This window comes from Lissotriton vulgaris, chromosome 3_1 (assembly GCF_964263255.1).
Source record: "Lissotriton vulgaris chromosome 3_1, aLisVul1.2, whole genome shotgun sequence".
NCBI classification, from domain to species: domain Eukaryota; kingdom Metazoa; phylum Chordata; class Amphibia; order Caudata; family Salamandridae; genus Lissotriton; species Lissotriton vulgaris.
The window spans coordinates 65951430-65966250 of NC_141689.1; the positions used below are offsets into that span (position 1 = coordinate 65951430).

Genomic DNA, 14821 nt, shown 5'->3' on the forward strand with positions numbered 1-14821 from the left:
AACACGTCATTAGTGATATCAAATGTGCGGCGGCACCTCCGATAAGGGGGAGAAGTGTTGACCCACCGCTTACAGCAGTGGAAATAAAGGAAAAATTAAATGATAACTCATTGTTATTATCATTTTATTTGTTACTACTGCGGCGTCTTTGAGGCGCGGGCGGGCTGATCTGCTCTCAGAGCGTGGGGAGGAGCGGTGGGCACTCTGAGTGCGCAATGACTGGTTGGCCCGGCGTACTTTGCATGTTCTCCACCCAGGCTGAATTACAGCCAGGGTGGAGAACCTGCCCAGGCTCCCAGTCCGTGCGTGAGCTGACCAATCACAACATTGCATTGCAGCGTTGTGATTGGCTTAGGGGAGCCTGGAAGCCTGGGTACTTCCTGTTCCGGAGCGGAGGGACGACGACGAGGAATGATGAGGAGAGACGTAGCAAGGAGGTACATTTTTTGTTTCCTTTACCGCCGTCTTCCCCGCCCTCCACTTCACCACCCTCAATCCTTTCCAGCCGCCACTACATATATGAGGGTATAAGCATTGCATGGCGGGAGCGCAAGTTATAGTTTGCTCTGCTAACCATAACTGCGTAATTTCAGTGTTTTTTTTAGTTCAAAACATCCATGTTGTAACTGTGTAACATTACTTTAACCTTTGTTTTTTTCAGTAAAAAGATAAAGAAAAATATATATCTACGTATATATCGTTAATCTTTAGTTGACACAAAACCTTATACACTTACAAGATAAAACACTCACTCTTCTATTAGGCTATGCTAAAACATAAACTAAAGTTCTCGACCACTCCCTTAGTTTCACCCTTAAACGCATCACGTCTTAACATTACTGTCATCTCTCAAACCAATAGTATTCATTTTATCCACTTCAGAAGCATGAAACACCACGCCGGCAGTAAGCGAGCGCGAACCTGCGAAAACGGATCTTGGCAGCATGCGCACAGCCGACTGAGCTATGTTACATAACCTGTAAGCACTGTCCGTGCGTGTAAGGGAACTATGCTTTTGCAAAAAAATTAAAAGATCGAAAAACAGTGTTTGTCTCAAACTCTAGCGGGTATTTTGTGGAAAAAACACTTAATATTATACATTTCTCTGGCTGCTGCATGCACCTTTACGCACTCACTAACCAGGGGCTGTAACTATCGTCAGGTGTCTATCTGGACAGGCTGTGATAACAGGACCCTTCGGAGGGTGCAATATTTTGTTATCATTCTCAGTGTCGTGGCATTAACGTTGCAGACCTTGGGTCTTCCCCTCGGGAATCCCTGACAAGGCCCCCCGGCCCCCACCCCGCCCTCCTGCCCTCTTCCTAAAAGCTGCACCTCTGCCGGGGACCCCCTGCCCCGGGGCCCCCGTGCTGGTACCCCGGCCCTTGGTGTATTTCAAGCAGAGGGTAGACGGCGGCCGCGTCACGCGCCGAGAGCTCCTTTTTTGGGGCTCCCCAGCCCACATCCTGTATCCATATATGGACATATACATCACAGCAGCATCACGGGGGACTCCTGAAATGGAGAGCCTGCGAACGGCGGAAGATGCGAGCGGGGTATAAAAGGGGCAGGAGGCAGGCTGGGCTCACAACAACACTGGCGAGGCCGGAGGAGGGTCCGCGACGCGCAGCGCTGCTACTGGGCACTCACCCCCTGGCACCTGCGTCCGCAGCTGGCACACCCCTGGCAACAGCATCACCGGGGCATCCTTGGCACACCTGGCCATCAGCGCCGAGCCGCCACATCTCTGGAAGGGACAACCCCTGGCACCTCTTGGGCACACCCCTGGCAACAGCATCACCGGGGGCTCTCTGGCATATGTGGGCAACACCATCTCCATCTTCTTGCCACATCTTTGGTTGGAGCATCCGCCTGTCCTGGCACACCCCAGGAGTCCCTGGCACACCTTGGCAGCAGCAGTCACATCTCTGGCAGAGGTGCCCACGGCTTCTGGCACAGCTCAGGCAGGAGCCTTCACCTGTCACTGGCACACCTCTGGCAGCTGCGTGCCACATTGCTCTCTGGCATCAGCATCATCTAGCGCCGGGAGGCCTTCGGTACCTGTGCGCTATATAGGACGCATTGAGTTGAATTGAATTGAACCGCCCTGTGATCTGGGCACCACCGTCCCTGACTCCCTAACGCATCTTTGGCAGCACCAGCGGGTGCCCGCCACCACCTTGGCACGGAGGATACCCACGCCCCGGGCACACTCGAGCGGCAGCCCCTCGGTATCTCTGGTTCATTGCTGCCAGCACCAGGGCGCACCTCGACATTCCTGCACAGAGCTGGGCTGCCCTGGGCATGCAGGGCACCATGGACTTCCCGTGCCAGGACTATGCCAAGTACGAAGAGGAGGCGGAGCTCAAGCCCGCCGGGGACCCGAGCGTGGAGGCCGGGGGCTCGGAGCAGACCCTGTACCCGGAGCCGCAGCCGCAGGGGGAGGCAGCAGGCTTCACCGAAGGTAGGCACCGGGGTGGGCAGTGCCAGTCAGAGGGGTGGCAGCATGGAGTCCCGCTGCGTGGTCTGCGCGCAGGCGGGCATGCGAGGGCTACCCGCCCGAGGGGCCAGGGGTCGGAGGGGAAGGGTGGAGGGGTGAGGGGAGGGGCTCGAGACCTCGGGGGCCCTGCAAACCTTTGCATGGGGGGCACATGCAGCGAGGGGCCATGATGTGTGTTACCAGCTACAGGTCCATCCAGAGATCTGTGATAGAGTGCACGGGGCGAACATTATTGGTACTCACATGCATGACTGGCCAGACCCAACCATATGTGCGCATGCGCAGATACATACACATCTCATATCTCATCAATAAATACGCACATTTATGTACAGAGATATCTCTGAACTTATAACGTCATTTTTGCAGCTCTTTATACATGAACATGTAAAGGTACACACACAGTGCCACTCACATATATGAGCACGCCCAATTTGTGTATGCACACTTGTGAATTTATCGCAACAGTGCAGATAACATTTCAAGTGTGTTTTATAGAAGTTTATATATTTATCTTGAGATATTCACGCACACGTATGTACGCATGCGTATTTGTATGTAAACATATACACATTTTTAGACACTTGGGCTGTACATAGGTGTGCCCCTATATACACTCTATACAGCTTCATAAGTAGTCGCCCTACAGTCACCTCTCATTTCTGGTCCTATTGTGAGCGGCAGTCTGTCCCTCTCAGTCGCCTGTGTGATAAAACATGGTATTACACTGCACCCGTCATGCACCAGTCACACAGGCAGGGGCAAGAAACACGCCTGAAACACGGCATGAACCATCCCTGCATGGGGCGGTGCCACGGGGGGGGGGCCTTTACGCAAGGACTTTGGCTGACAAGAAAAGTTTCTGTAGTATTTCCCCAGCCCCACGGACAGACTCAAGTATGCACGAGATAAATACGGGATTACAGTATGAAAAAGCTGAGGGGTTCTAACTTTGTTTAATATTCAGCTCGCCTTCCTTGCATTGCTCTAGGCGCTACAGTTTAAACTCACTCTTGCGTTCTCTCTCTCTCTCTAGGTGATTTCCTGCCCTCTGAAGCCCGGGAGGAGGCGTCGGACTACGCATACCTGGCGGACGAGCCCTCCCCGCCCCCCCTCAACTACTCCGGCAGCTTCTTCATCGAGTCCCTGCCCGAGCAGGCCCACGACCAGGAGGCGCTCTTCAACCTCATGTCGAGCATTCTCGGCATCTCGCCCTTCTCCAGCCTGGAGCGGCACGGGCGGCAGAGCGAGGCGCTCTACTCCGTGCCCGAGGCGCTACAGAACCACATGGACCTCTACGCGCACTGCGCGCCCAGCCTTAACATCTCCGTCCAGCAGGGCTACCCGGAGCAGGCAGCCTACCCCGGGTACCACGAGGACAGCCACCAGGTGCCCGCCTCGCCCACCCTGGGCAGCGCCTGCTCCTCCCACTGCCTCTTCGAGTCCAAACAGGAGGAGGACGTCAAGTACCAGCCCCCGCTGGACAAAGTTAAACCCCAGTGGGGGTCTCTGGGCCCGCAACATGGCGGCCTGCCGGCCTCTTACCCGTCGGAGGGCTTCCCCAGCCCGGATCGGCCCCAGTCCCTCTTCCAGCACCTGGGCTCGAAGATCGAGAACTTGTTGTCCGCCTGCTGCCAGCCAGAGGCTAGCGCCTCGAGCACGGACTCTGGGAGCTGCAGCGCCAGCGGGCTGAGTTTCGGCTGCCCCGCGGAGGGGTTCCAGAGCGCCGGCCACCAGTGCCAGCTGTCCAGTGACTTCAGTGACACCAAGCTACACCTCTTCCAGTCCCAGCTGATGGAGGAGCTGGAACCCTTGCTGTCCCAAAGAGAAGTTGTGTCCACCCTGTTGAGGTCCAACGAGCTGGGCCAGCTCCAGTCCCCAACCCTCCCCATGCCAGACTTCCTGGGCCACTCCCCGGGCTCACACCCACTGGTCTCCAGCTTTTCAGCTCACGCTGAGGCAGAACCCCGCAAGAAGGCTCGGCGAAACCGGTGCGCCCCCAAGTGCTTCCGCCCCAAGCCCAACGAGAAGGCCTTCGCCTGCCCGGTGGACAGCTGTGTGCGGAGCTTCGCCCGCTCCGACGAGTTGAACCGCCACCTGCGGATCCACACCGGCCACAAGCCCTTCCAATGCCGCATTTGCCTGAGGAACTTTAGCCGCAGCGACCACCTGACCACCCACATCCGCACCCACACGGGCGAGAAGCCCTTCTCGTGTGACATGTGTGGCCGTAGATTCGCTCGCAGCGACGAGAAGAAGCGACACGCCAAGGTGCACCTCAAGCAGAAGGCCCGCACGGAGGAGAAGCTCAAGGGGCTCGGCTTCTACACCATGGGCCTCTCCTTTGGGGCGTTATGAGGAGGCGCCCCATGACCTAACTTCAAGCCAGGCTCTGGTGGCCTTGATACAACCTTGGGGAATGTTACTCCAACCGGTCATGTGTTTTGATGTCCTTCCAGTCGAGAAGGTCACGAGGTGTCTCGTTGCAAGGTGTGTGCCTTCTCTGTGCACCGTGTTCAAGCAAGCTTTCGTGTTCATTGTGTACAGAGCGCTGATCAGTGTGTACCATCAACCGGCCTACACGCTCTGTTGATGAGGTTGAGCGCTAGCAGGCATTGTTGTTGCAGTTCCTAAGTCACAGGCACCTCAGCTTGGTCTTTGTGGATATTTCAGCACCACCCTGAGAGTGGACAGCTCCCAGCACAGTGCACACCAGTGGAAAAGACTTGCCAGCAAACCAACTAAGGGGGCTGCTTAAAATGTTGCTGCTTCTGTGTCAAAGTGTAAATAAAGGCAACACCCCTCAGACCCACAACAGGGTTCAACCAAAAGCGGGCCCTCGCAGGGCACAAGGGGCAGAACTGTCTTCATGCCTGCACTGAGATAAAGGTTGTACTTTTGTGATTCCTGCAAGCCTCTAGATATGGAATTTCTGTGAATTATGTTGTTTGTGGCCCTGGGGCGACGAAGGTGGCTGCAAAGACAACGCATGTTTCTTTTCCCAGTTCCTTCACCTATCAGACTTGTGGGAATACTGGATTTTCGCTGTGAACCCTAATCTCACATTTGGGGTTTAATTTCTCATCCTCAGCAGTCTGTGAAAATGATATTCTTACCATGAGAATGTGCTGCTATGGGGGCTGTGTGCAAAAGACTAGCTCATTTAATACTGTTAATTCTTGGTCCAGGTGACATGTTTACATAGAATCAAGCCCCGGTGTTCAAGTTCAGTGCTGACTGCGTTTGCTCTTGGATGTTACAAGCGTGGTGCACTGCATTTCTAAGTTCCTTCAAATATTCCTAACTCACTGTCAGTGTCCAAAGATGCTCTCCTTGTCTGACTGGATAATGTGCAAGGAAACCCTTCTGCTGTTACTGACTTACTGTAAGTTTTCAGCAACTTTTTTTTAGGCACCTCTGGACACCCCAAGAACGCCAACAAATGACTGCGTATTCTGTTCTTAGGATCTCTAGATGCAGTGATTTGAGCTACTTGCGAAATGTAAGGCAGGGATGAAAACTGAATTTTTTTCAGGGCTTTTCTGTGTTTTCTGGGACTTTTCAACAGAGATGGCCATCTTCAAAGAGACTTCTTTAAAATTTTAGGCACTTTACGGTCATGTGAAATGTTTTCATGCACGCTCCTGGAGATGGGATTTTTAGAGACAGGGTAGAGTGCACATATCGAAAAGCTAAATAGATGGAATTCTGATGTCCAATTATATATTTTTCTGCTTTGTTTGTATTTTCTGATGTTTTTGTAAAACAGAAACGTGATCAAATGAGATTCACAAGAAGCTGTGTTTATTTTTTCAATAAAGATGAAAAATGTCTCATCCTGTCCTAGATGTTTCTTTTCTGAAAATGTTATTACTCTGTGTCTGGGGACAACGGGCTGTGAAGGTTTGCGCAAACCATTTAAGTGTGTCGCTCATTTGTTTGAGTATCCCAAAGTTATTCTCTATTTATGATAGGGTTAGGGTAAGGGCTAGGGGATAGGGTAATGGTCAGGAATAGTACTTGGTTAGGGAAAGGGTAATTATGGCCCTTAGCTAGAGTTAGGAGGGGTAATCCTTGGGCTGGGTTCAGAGTAAGTGATAGTCCTTGACTAGGGTAAGTGTAGGGGATAGCCCTTATCTAGTGGTTACGTTAGAAATAGTCCATTGTCTAGGGTTAAGTGAGAAATCGTTTTTTGATAGGATAAGTTAAAGTTGAAGTCAGGGTGAATATTAGGACTAAACATTGGTGTAGCCGGACAGTGAAGAGGAGGCTTTGGACAAGGTTCAGATGGATTGAGATGGATTGAGATGGGGTCAGTGAAAGGCTTAGGGTTAGGGTTATAGTTAGGAGTTAGGGGGTTCAGTTACTTTAATTGAAACAATGGGGACTTCAATGAAGTTGCTGTAAAAGTGAGAGAATCGGTTTGATGTCTATGATATGCGGTGAGGGTTGAGAGTTAGGGTAACAGCGTTATAGCTGGAAGTTAGGGTTAGGGCAAAGGGGTGGGTGTTATGGATAAGACACAAAAGTAAAGGAGAGAACATTATAAAAAGGAAGCAATTTTGCTTTCAAACTTTATGCAAAATACATAGGCCCAAATTCCAAACACTGCGGATCAAGGGTTGTATTTATGACACATGCTGAGTACATGTTTCCTGGAGTGAGGTATTTACCAGTCCAATAAATATCTCCAATTCTGAGGGCCTTACAAAGGTAAACATAGACATGAAGTCTAAGTTTAGACCTGAAGTTTAAGGGCCCAATTCACAAAGGTCAACTTTGACCGGCTCTAAGCATACCTTTGTCAATCGGGTTTGATCTGCTGATGGCTGGAATGCGACGTTCGATGCAAAGTCGGCATTTACCGCACCAAATACTTCACGTTTCGCATCTTACCAGCTGCTTTCCATCCTCTAGATGAGGCCAAAGGCAAACTCTGCAGGTGCAAAACTGCAGAGTGGATTCATTAACACAATACTTGGTATTGCGATCCCTGGGAAAAGCCAGTGTGCCTGTGAACCAGAATGTTTGTTCTCACTTGGAATCAGGGAGATAAACAAGTGCATTGTAAACTATGAGTTTCAAACCTTTAGCTTTTCATACTTACAGTTTCGAAGTTGCAAGCTAGATTCATGCAAATTTATCAAATCAATAATATTCTGTTTGTCGGACCGCAAAGTAGGCCACGAGGCCTGCCACTTCGACAAGGGCTAATAATAACAACAAGAACAGCAACACTACCACTACAGGTGACAATAATGACGGTGATGATGATTATAACAAAAATATTTGTAATAACGACTCTAGTGACAATAATAAAAATAATATTACTAACAGGAGCAATGAGTTTGTTGAGAATAATAATAAAGCTGATATTATCTTTATATGGTGGTTACTGACATGTTTGCTGCGTCCCAGCACAGTATCATTACAGCCAGGGCACAAGTCCTAAAAAAAGAAGTGGGGGGACGCTCCAAGTTAGGTGGTGTCACAGGAAGTGATGTCACGACAGGAAGTGACGTCATGAACGGTAGTCCCGTCTTATTGCAGGGAGACACTCGGGGGCCCACGTTAACACACTGTGGAATGTAGCATCATTCTCAGTGTGTTTTTGGGAGTGATTCTGTGAAAAGCTCTGTGAATCGACCCGGCAAGGTAACACGGCGATGGGGGCAGGTACAATTCAGCTCTCCCAAAATCTACAGTACATTCACCAGATCAGGCGCTGGCCATTGGCCACAGTTCACTCTCTCCTAAGGGGTCTTCTCCTAGCCTGGTACTCCCGCTACCACCTGTGCCCCCTGGCAGCTGCCATGCTCCTTCCCAGTGTAATCCATGACCCACCATACTTAGTGGTAAAAGTATACGCACCTCCGAGAGGGAAATCTTGAAAGCCTCGGCAATCGTTCCATACAGCTCCTTCACGTTGGTGAAGCCCTCAATGCGGCCAGATTTTGGGCAGGGGGGACGGTGTCCACCCGGTAACATAAGTGGGGGGACGCCGTCCACCCGGGTGGTATCCCGACTCGAGCTCTGATTACAGCTCTGTTTAATGCTTCAGTATTATCAAGTCAAAAGTGCGTGAGCACATGGAAAGGACAGAAATGCACAATATAATGTTAAATATGGCGCATTCCTGCGGTCTCCAATTCATGTAGTGCGGAACTGCAAGGTGTCTTGCTGCGTTGCGCTGCCTGAAGGTATGATCAATCTGGCCCCAAATTTCAGTTCAACAACTGATATTTAGCCCGCAAAACTCACTGCAAGTTCTCGACTATGTAGAACACTATCAGAAAAAAGGTGCAGGAGACAAGCATTGGGAGATCCCCCATTTGTCCATACTAACTTGGGGTAGTGAACATACAACACCCATATAGGACTGCAGCCTTCGGCGCATCCTCTCCAAGTCCATGAGAAATAGAAAAGGAAATCAGAAAAAAATGCCACAGTAACAAGAGGACTATTAAATAAGGGATTTTTGTTTCAATATCCATTCCTGTTGGTCTTCTGAATTTTATCTCCAATATCCCTGAAGCAAGAGCAAAACTATACCACAGGCTCATGGACTGACCCTGAGGTGAGTCAGCTGATATTGTGCGCATTTCACCCATCAAAGTAGGTTGAATATAAATAAAGACAAACTAAGGGGGTCATTATGATGGCGGAAGGCCCGCCACCGGCAGCCGTGTGGGGCGGGCCTTCCGCCATCGGACCGCGATTTCCCCCCACCACATTATGATAGCGGGGATCCAGACTGCGACCGTGGTGGACGCAAAGACTGTCCGCCATGGAACCGCCACAGGCAATCGTTCTGATTGGCAGGCGGAGCAGTGTGCATGCATTAAATGATGGCGGTGCCTAGCAGACACCGTCCGTCAAATTAGGATGATGGCTTCAGCCAGCCTTTCCATGGCGGGTAAACCGCCACTGAAAGGCAGGCGGGTATTGGTTTTGGGGGCCCGTTGCGGGCCACCCTTGCGTTTGGGGGTGGTGTTTGTGCACTGGGGGGGAACCCCTGGTACCCCCCTACATTTCACTGCACCAGGTGGCAGGCACCGAGTGGTGCCTGCCACGTAGTGCAGTGAAATGCACAACATGCATGTTGCACCCGCTGCAATGTTAAAGTACTAAATGCGACCGCCATGGTGGCAGTCACACCCTAATTGGGTGTGCATGACTGATTCCCACCACGATTGTGGGCGGACTTGGGTCTGCCCACCATCAAAATGACCCCCTAAGTTCTACTGAGAACAGTCAGTGGTGGCGGGGTTGCACCGAGGGTGGCGAGGCGTGTGGGGGGCACCCCAAATAAAAACTTCACCTACTGTTTTGCAGCACAATGTCCTCCTGCCTCAGGTGTCTTCTGGAAGCTCTAGATGCAGAAAACTGCACTACCCAATCCTGGTGCTACTTTCAGAGCATGAAAGCAGAGCCATGATTGGACAGAGCAGGCTCTACCAGCACCCCTAAGAGCCCCCGAGGCTTGCGCATTCTCTAACCCAGCTGTCTAAGACAGCTAGGTAAGATAACTTTAAAATGCGCATGTCTGGCCGACACGCCCAAGACGGCCGGGCAAAGAGACATGCGCAGTTTAAAGTGTGCAGCTCCCTGCTACTGCCACTCAGCAGCGCTGGCCCCGCCTAGCCTTGACACTTAGTTCAGGGCGGGTTTCTGAAAAATAAAACAGAAATAAATACATTTTATTACCGTTTTATTTTTCAACTCTGGGGCTATTGAGGCGATGCTCTTCTGCTCGGAAGAGCCGCCGCTGTGAACAACGATAGACAAAAGTCTGGGAAAATCTCTTTCTCAAACCATTTGAACAATAATTGTCAAGAATACTTGTCCCATGGAGTGTATTGATGCTGAGAGGACTTGAAGGAGGCCCGCTCACTGATTCTTGTCGTGTACTGATCTTGTGACTGTTTTTTAACCAAGAAACCAAATATTATGGTTCATATAATAAGAAATGGGTGAACAATTGTGACGTTTATCGTATCGCTTATCACATCCCTTAAGTATTTTTGCTCTGAATGTAGTGAACTCACACCCTGAGGTGGTCAGGACATTGTAAGGCAATGAGCTGATGTATTTATTATAAGGCATCAAATGCTGGGTGTCACTCTTTTTAGGTATACATTAAATTAAAGCCCGAATAAAAAGAACTGAATCAATTTACAGGCGTAAAATCACAATTTATAACAAATAATGATATTTATTTTGCGTTTTTTAACATATTGTACATTTTGCCTTATGGCTTCTTCAAAGGGGGGATGCTGGGATCGCCGCGTCACAGGTCACTCTGCAGGCGGGCTTAGATGCTGTCCGGCCTGACTTTGGTTCCATGATCCGTATGGGGTTGCTCTTTGCATTGACAATGATTGTTGGAGAGCAGTCAAAGTATAAAGGATCTGAGTGGGCTGGGGAGATCCCACTTTCCTCTGTCTTGCTTGGCGGCCCCACCCATTATGTACATCAAGAGCGGGGGATGTCACCCGTTACTTTTCACGAACAGCAAAGTCTTCGCTTCTTGACTTCAGCTGCAGCAGTATGTCTAGACCATGAGTGAAGACTCAAGTTGGTGCCCAGTAGGGTTTTGGTGCCTTCCACCATGCTTCTTTTCTCCTATTTGCTGACTGAGGATCAAGGCAGATGGTCTGCATTTTGTGGACCCTAGAACTCAGCTCAGATTGAGCATGTAGAGGGTCTGTGGGCCTACCCCAGTAGGACTTGTGAATCCCAACAGTACAGGGAAGTCAATTCTTGCTTCAATGGTGACAAAGCGGGGGGCTTGCGCTACAGAGCATCTTTAAAGTACATGTTCTTTCCACTTGGAGCTATTGGAGGGTTTATATGAGGCCAGGGGAGAGCTTCTGTGCTGCACAACATCGTCAAGTAAATGCTCTGACCACTTGGAGCCCTTAGAGCGGCCTCGGAGTGAACCATAGCGCTCAGTGTGAACCATAGCGCTCAGAGTGAACCATAGTGCTCAGAGTGAACCATAGCGCTCAGAGTGAACCATAGCGCTCAGAGTGAACCACAGCGTTCAGTGTGAACCACAGCGCTCAGAGTGAACCACAGCATTCAGAGTGAACCACAGCGTTCAGAGTGAACCACAGCGTTCAGTGTGAACCATAGCGCTCAGAGTGAACCACAGCGTTCAGTGTGAACCATGGCGCTCAGAGTGAACCACAACGTTCAGTGTGAACCATGGCGCTCAGAGTGAACCACAGCGTTCAGTGTGAACCATAGCGCTCAGAGTGAACCACAGCGTTCAGTGTGAACCATGGCGCTCAGAGTGAACCACAGCGTTCAGTGTGAACCATGGCGCTCAGAGTGAACCACAGCGTTCAGTGTGAACCATAGCGCTCAGAGTGAACCACAGCGTTCAGTGTGAACCATAGCGCTCAGAGTGAACCACAGCGTTCAGTGTGAACCATGGCGCTCAGAGTGAACCACAGCGTTCAGTGTGAACCATGGCGCTCAGAGTGAACCACAGCGTTCAGTGTGAACCATAGCGTTCAGAGTGAACCACAGCGTTCAGTGTGAACCATAGCGCTCAGAGTGAACCACAGCGTTCAGTGTGAACCATAGCGCTCAGAGTGAACCACAGCGTTCAGTGTGAACCATGGCGCTCAGAGTGAACCACAGCGTTCAGTGTGAACCATGGCGCTCAGAGTGAACCATAGCGCTCAGAGTGAACCACAGCGTTCAGTGTGAACCATAGCGCTCAGAGTGAACCACAGCGTTTTGCTCTCAGAGTGAACCACAGCGTTCAGTGTGAACCCTAGCGCTCAGAGTGAACCATAGCGCTCAGAGTGAACCACAGCGCTCAGAGTGAACCACAGCGCTCAGTGTGAACCATGCTTTGTGGGTTTGTTTAGTTCCCTCTGCAGTTTCTGGGTCTTATTCTTGGATTTACTGCATGGAAATTGTGGGTATAGTAAATCTGTAGACATGGATATCAATTCCTCAGTCTCATGCAGAATTCTTCTACAGAAGCGTTAGCTCGTAACATCAAAAACCTGATGGGAATAAGTAACCAGCACCGGGGTATAAGGTGCAGTGGTATATTGACTTTTAAATATCGATACACCAAAATTATTCTCAATTGATAATGCATCTTCTTTCAAATGTAGCACAGTATTTGTTCATTATTTCTACTCCTCAGGTGTATGGTTTTCACTACTAGTTCATTGTTTCTTAGGTCAACAGTTTCTTTCTTTATTGTTTCAAGCAGACTTCCGCCCACTAACCAACAGAATTCAAGCTTTCTAACGAGAACATGTCTTATGGTCTTGGATGCAAGCAGGCTGCTGCCACTAACCAATAGAATTCAAGCTTTCTAGAAAGAACGTTTCTTACAATCTTTGCTGCAAGCACGCTTCTACCGCTAACCAATAGAATTCAAGCTTTCTCATGAGAACGTTTCTTATAGTCTTTGCTGCAAGCAAGCTTTTGCAAGCTAACCAATAGTATTGAAGCTTTCCAATTAGAATATTTCTTATGTTCTTTGCTGTCTAAAATTACTGTTATTCATTATTTTAACTGCAAACAGACGTCTGCAGCGAACATTTAAGAATTGTAATATAAACATACCTTATAGGTGTTCTTGCAAGCACAGCGCCCACTAACAAACAGTATTCAAGCTGTTGTACGTCGGAATATCAGCAATAAAATATTTTCTGACATAAATACCATGGCCTGAACATCATTCACAAGAAATATTAGTCATTGGGTGTAGATTTTCCATTAATAACTGCATTTGGATGATATTTTTGTAAACCATATTAGGACACAATTGTTTTGTGTGAGAATATTTAGGCCTCACAATTCTAGCACTAACCCGTTTAAGCTTTGTAATGTATAGAGTTCTTATTGTTTCTCTTCTCCCCTTTAACCAACAGAGTGCAAGCTTTATAAAGCTTAGAAAGTTGTACAAACACAGCTGTGTTCACAAAAGCACAAAGAAATAAATGCATCTGCTAGAAACCTCATACCAAACCCAGTTCCCTGCTCAGTCCATGGGATGCTGCAGCTGTGAAGTAAATGATGAGTGATTTGGAAGGGAAAAGCCTCTACAATGTGGCATTTACCACACAATGCATTTACCATGCAGGCCTTCACCATGCTTTACCATTACCATGCATTGCCTTTACCATGCAGGCCTTCACTATGCTTTACCTTTACCATGCAGGCCTTTACCATGCATTGCCTTTACCATGCATTGCCTTTACCATGCAGGCCTTTACCATGCATTGCCTTTACCACGCATTGCCTTTACCATGCTTTACCTTTACCATGCAGGCCTTTACCATGCAGGCCTTCACCATGCTTTACCGTTACCATGCATTGCCTTTACCATGCAGGCCTTCACCATGCTTTACCTTTACCATGCAGGCCTTTACCATGCATTGCCTTTACCATGCATTGCCTTTACCATGCAGGCCTTCACCATGCTTTACCGTTACCATGCATTGCCTTTACCATGCAGGCCTTCACCATGCTTTACCTTTACCATGCAGGCCTTTACCATGCATTGCCTTTACCATGCATTGCCTTTACCATGCAGGCCTTCACCATGCTTTACCTTTACCATGCAGGCCTTCACCATGCTTTACCTTTACCATGCATTGCCTTTATCAAGCAGGCCTTCACCATGCTTTACCTTTACCATGCAGGCCTTTACCATGCATTGCCTTTACCATGCAGGCCTTCACCATGCTTTGCATTTACCATGCAGGCCTTTACCATGCATTGCCTTTACCATGCATTGCCTTTACCATGCAGGCCTTCACCATGCTTTACCTTTACCATGCAGGCCTTCACCATGCTTTACCTTTACCATGCAGGCCTTTACCATGCTTTCCCTTTACCATGCATGCCTTTACCATGCTTTACCTGGCCTTTACCATGCTTTACCTTTACCATGCAGGCCTTTACCATGCATTGCCTTTACCATGCAGGCCTTTACCATGCATTGCCTTTACCATGCATTGCCTTTACCATGCATAGCCCTTACCATGCAGGCCATTACCATGCAGGCCTTTACCATGCAGGCCTTTACCATGCATGCCTTTACCATGCAGGCCTTTACCATGCAGGCCTTTACCATGCATTGCCCTTACCATGCAGGCCTTTGCCATGCAGGCCGTTACCATGCATTGCCCTTACCATGCAGGCCTTTACCATGCTTTACCTTTACTATGCAGGCATTTAGCATGCAGGCCTTTACCATGCAGGCCTTTACCATGCAGGCCTTTACCATGCAGGCCTTTACCATGCGGGCTTTTACCATGCAGGCCTTTACCATGCAGGCCT

General features: G+C 49.4%; 1 protein-coding gene across 1 annotated transcript; it reads left to right on the forward strand.

Annotated features, from left to right (window-relative positions):
- The first annotated feature begins 2304 nt into the window (after window positions 1-2304).
- On the forward strand, window positions 2305-5196 carry EGR4 (early growth response 4). Its single transcript, XM_086962845.1, has 2 exons — window positions 2305-2464; window positions 3537-5196. The coding sequence occupies exons 1-2, from the start codon at window positions 2305-2307 to the stop codon at window positions 4856-4858; spliced, it is 1482 nt and encodes a 493-aa protein (XP_086818971.1). The 3' UTR covers window positions 4859-5196.
- The last annotated feature ends 9625 nt before the right edge of the window (window positions 5197-14821 follow it).

Coding starts and splice junctions, on each gene's coding strand:
- EGR4 (XM_086962845.1), top strand. CDS start 2,305: ATGCAGGGCACCATGGACTTCCCGTGCCAGGACTATGCCAAGTACGAA. Junction 2,465..3,536: donor GGCAGCAGGCTTCACCGAAG/GTAGGCACCGGG, acceptor CTCTCTCTCTAG/GTGATTTCCTGCCCTCTGAA.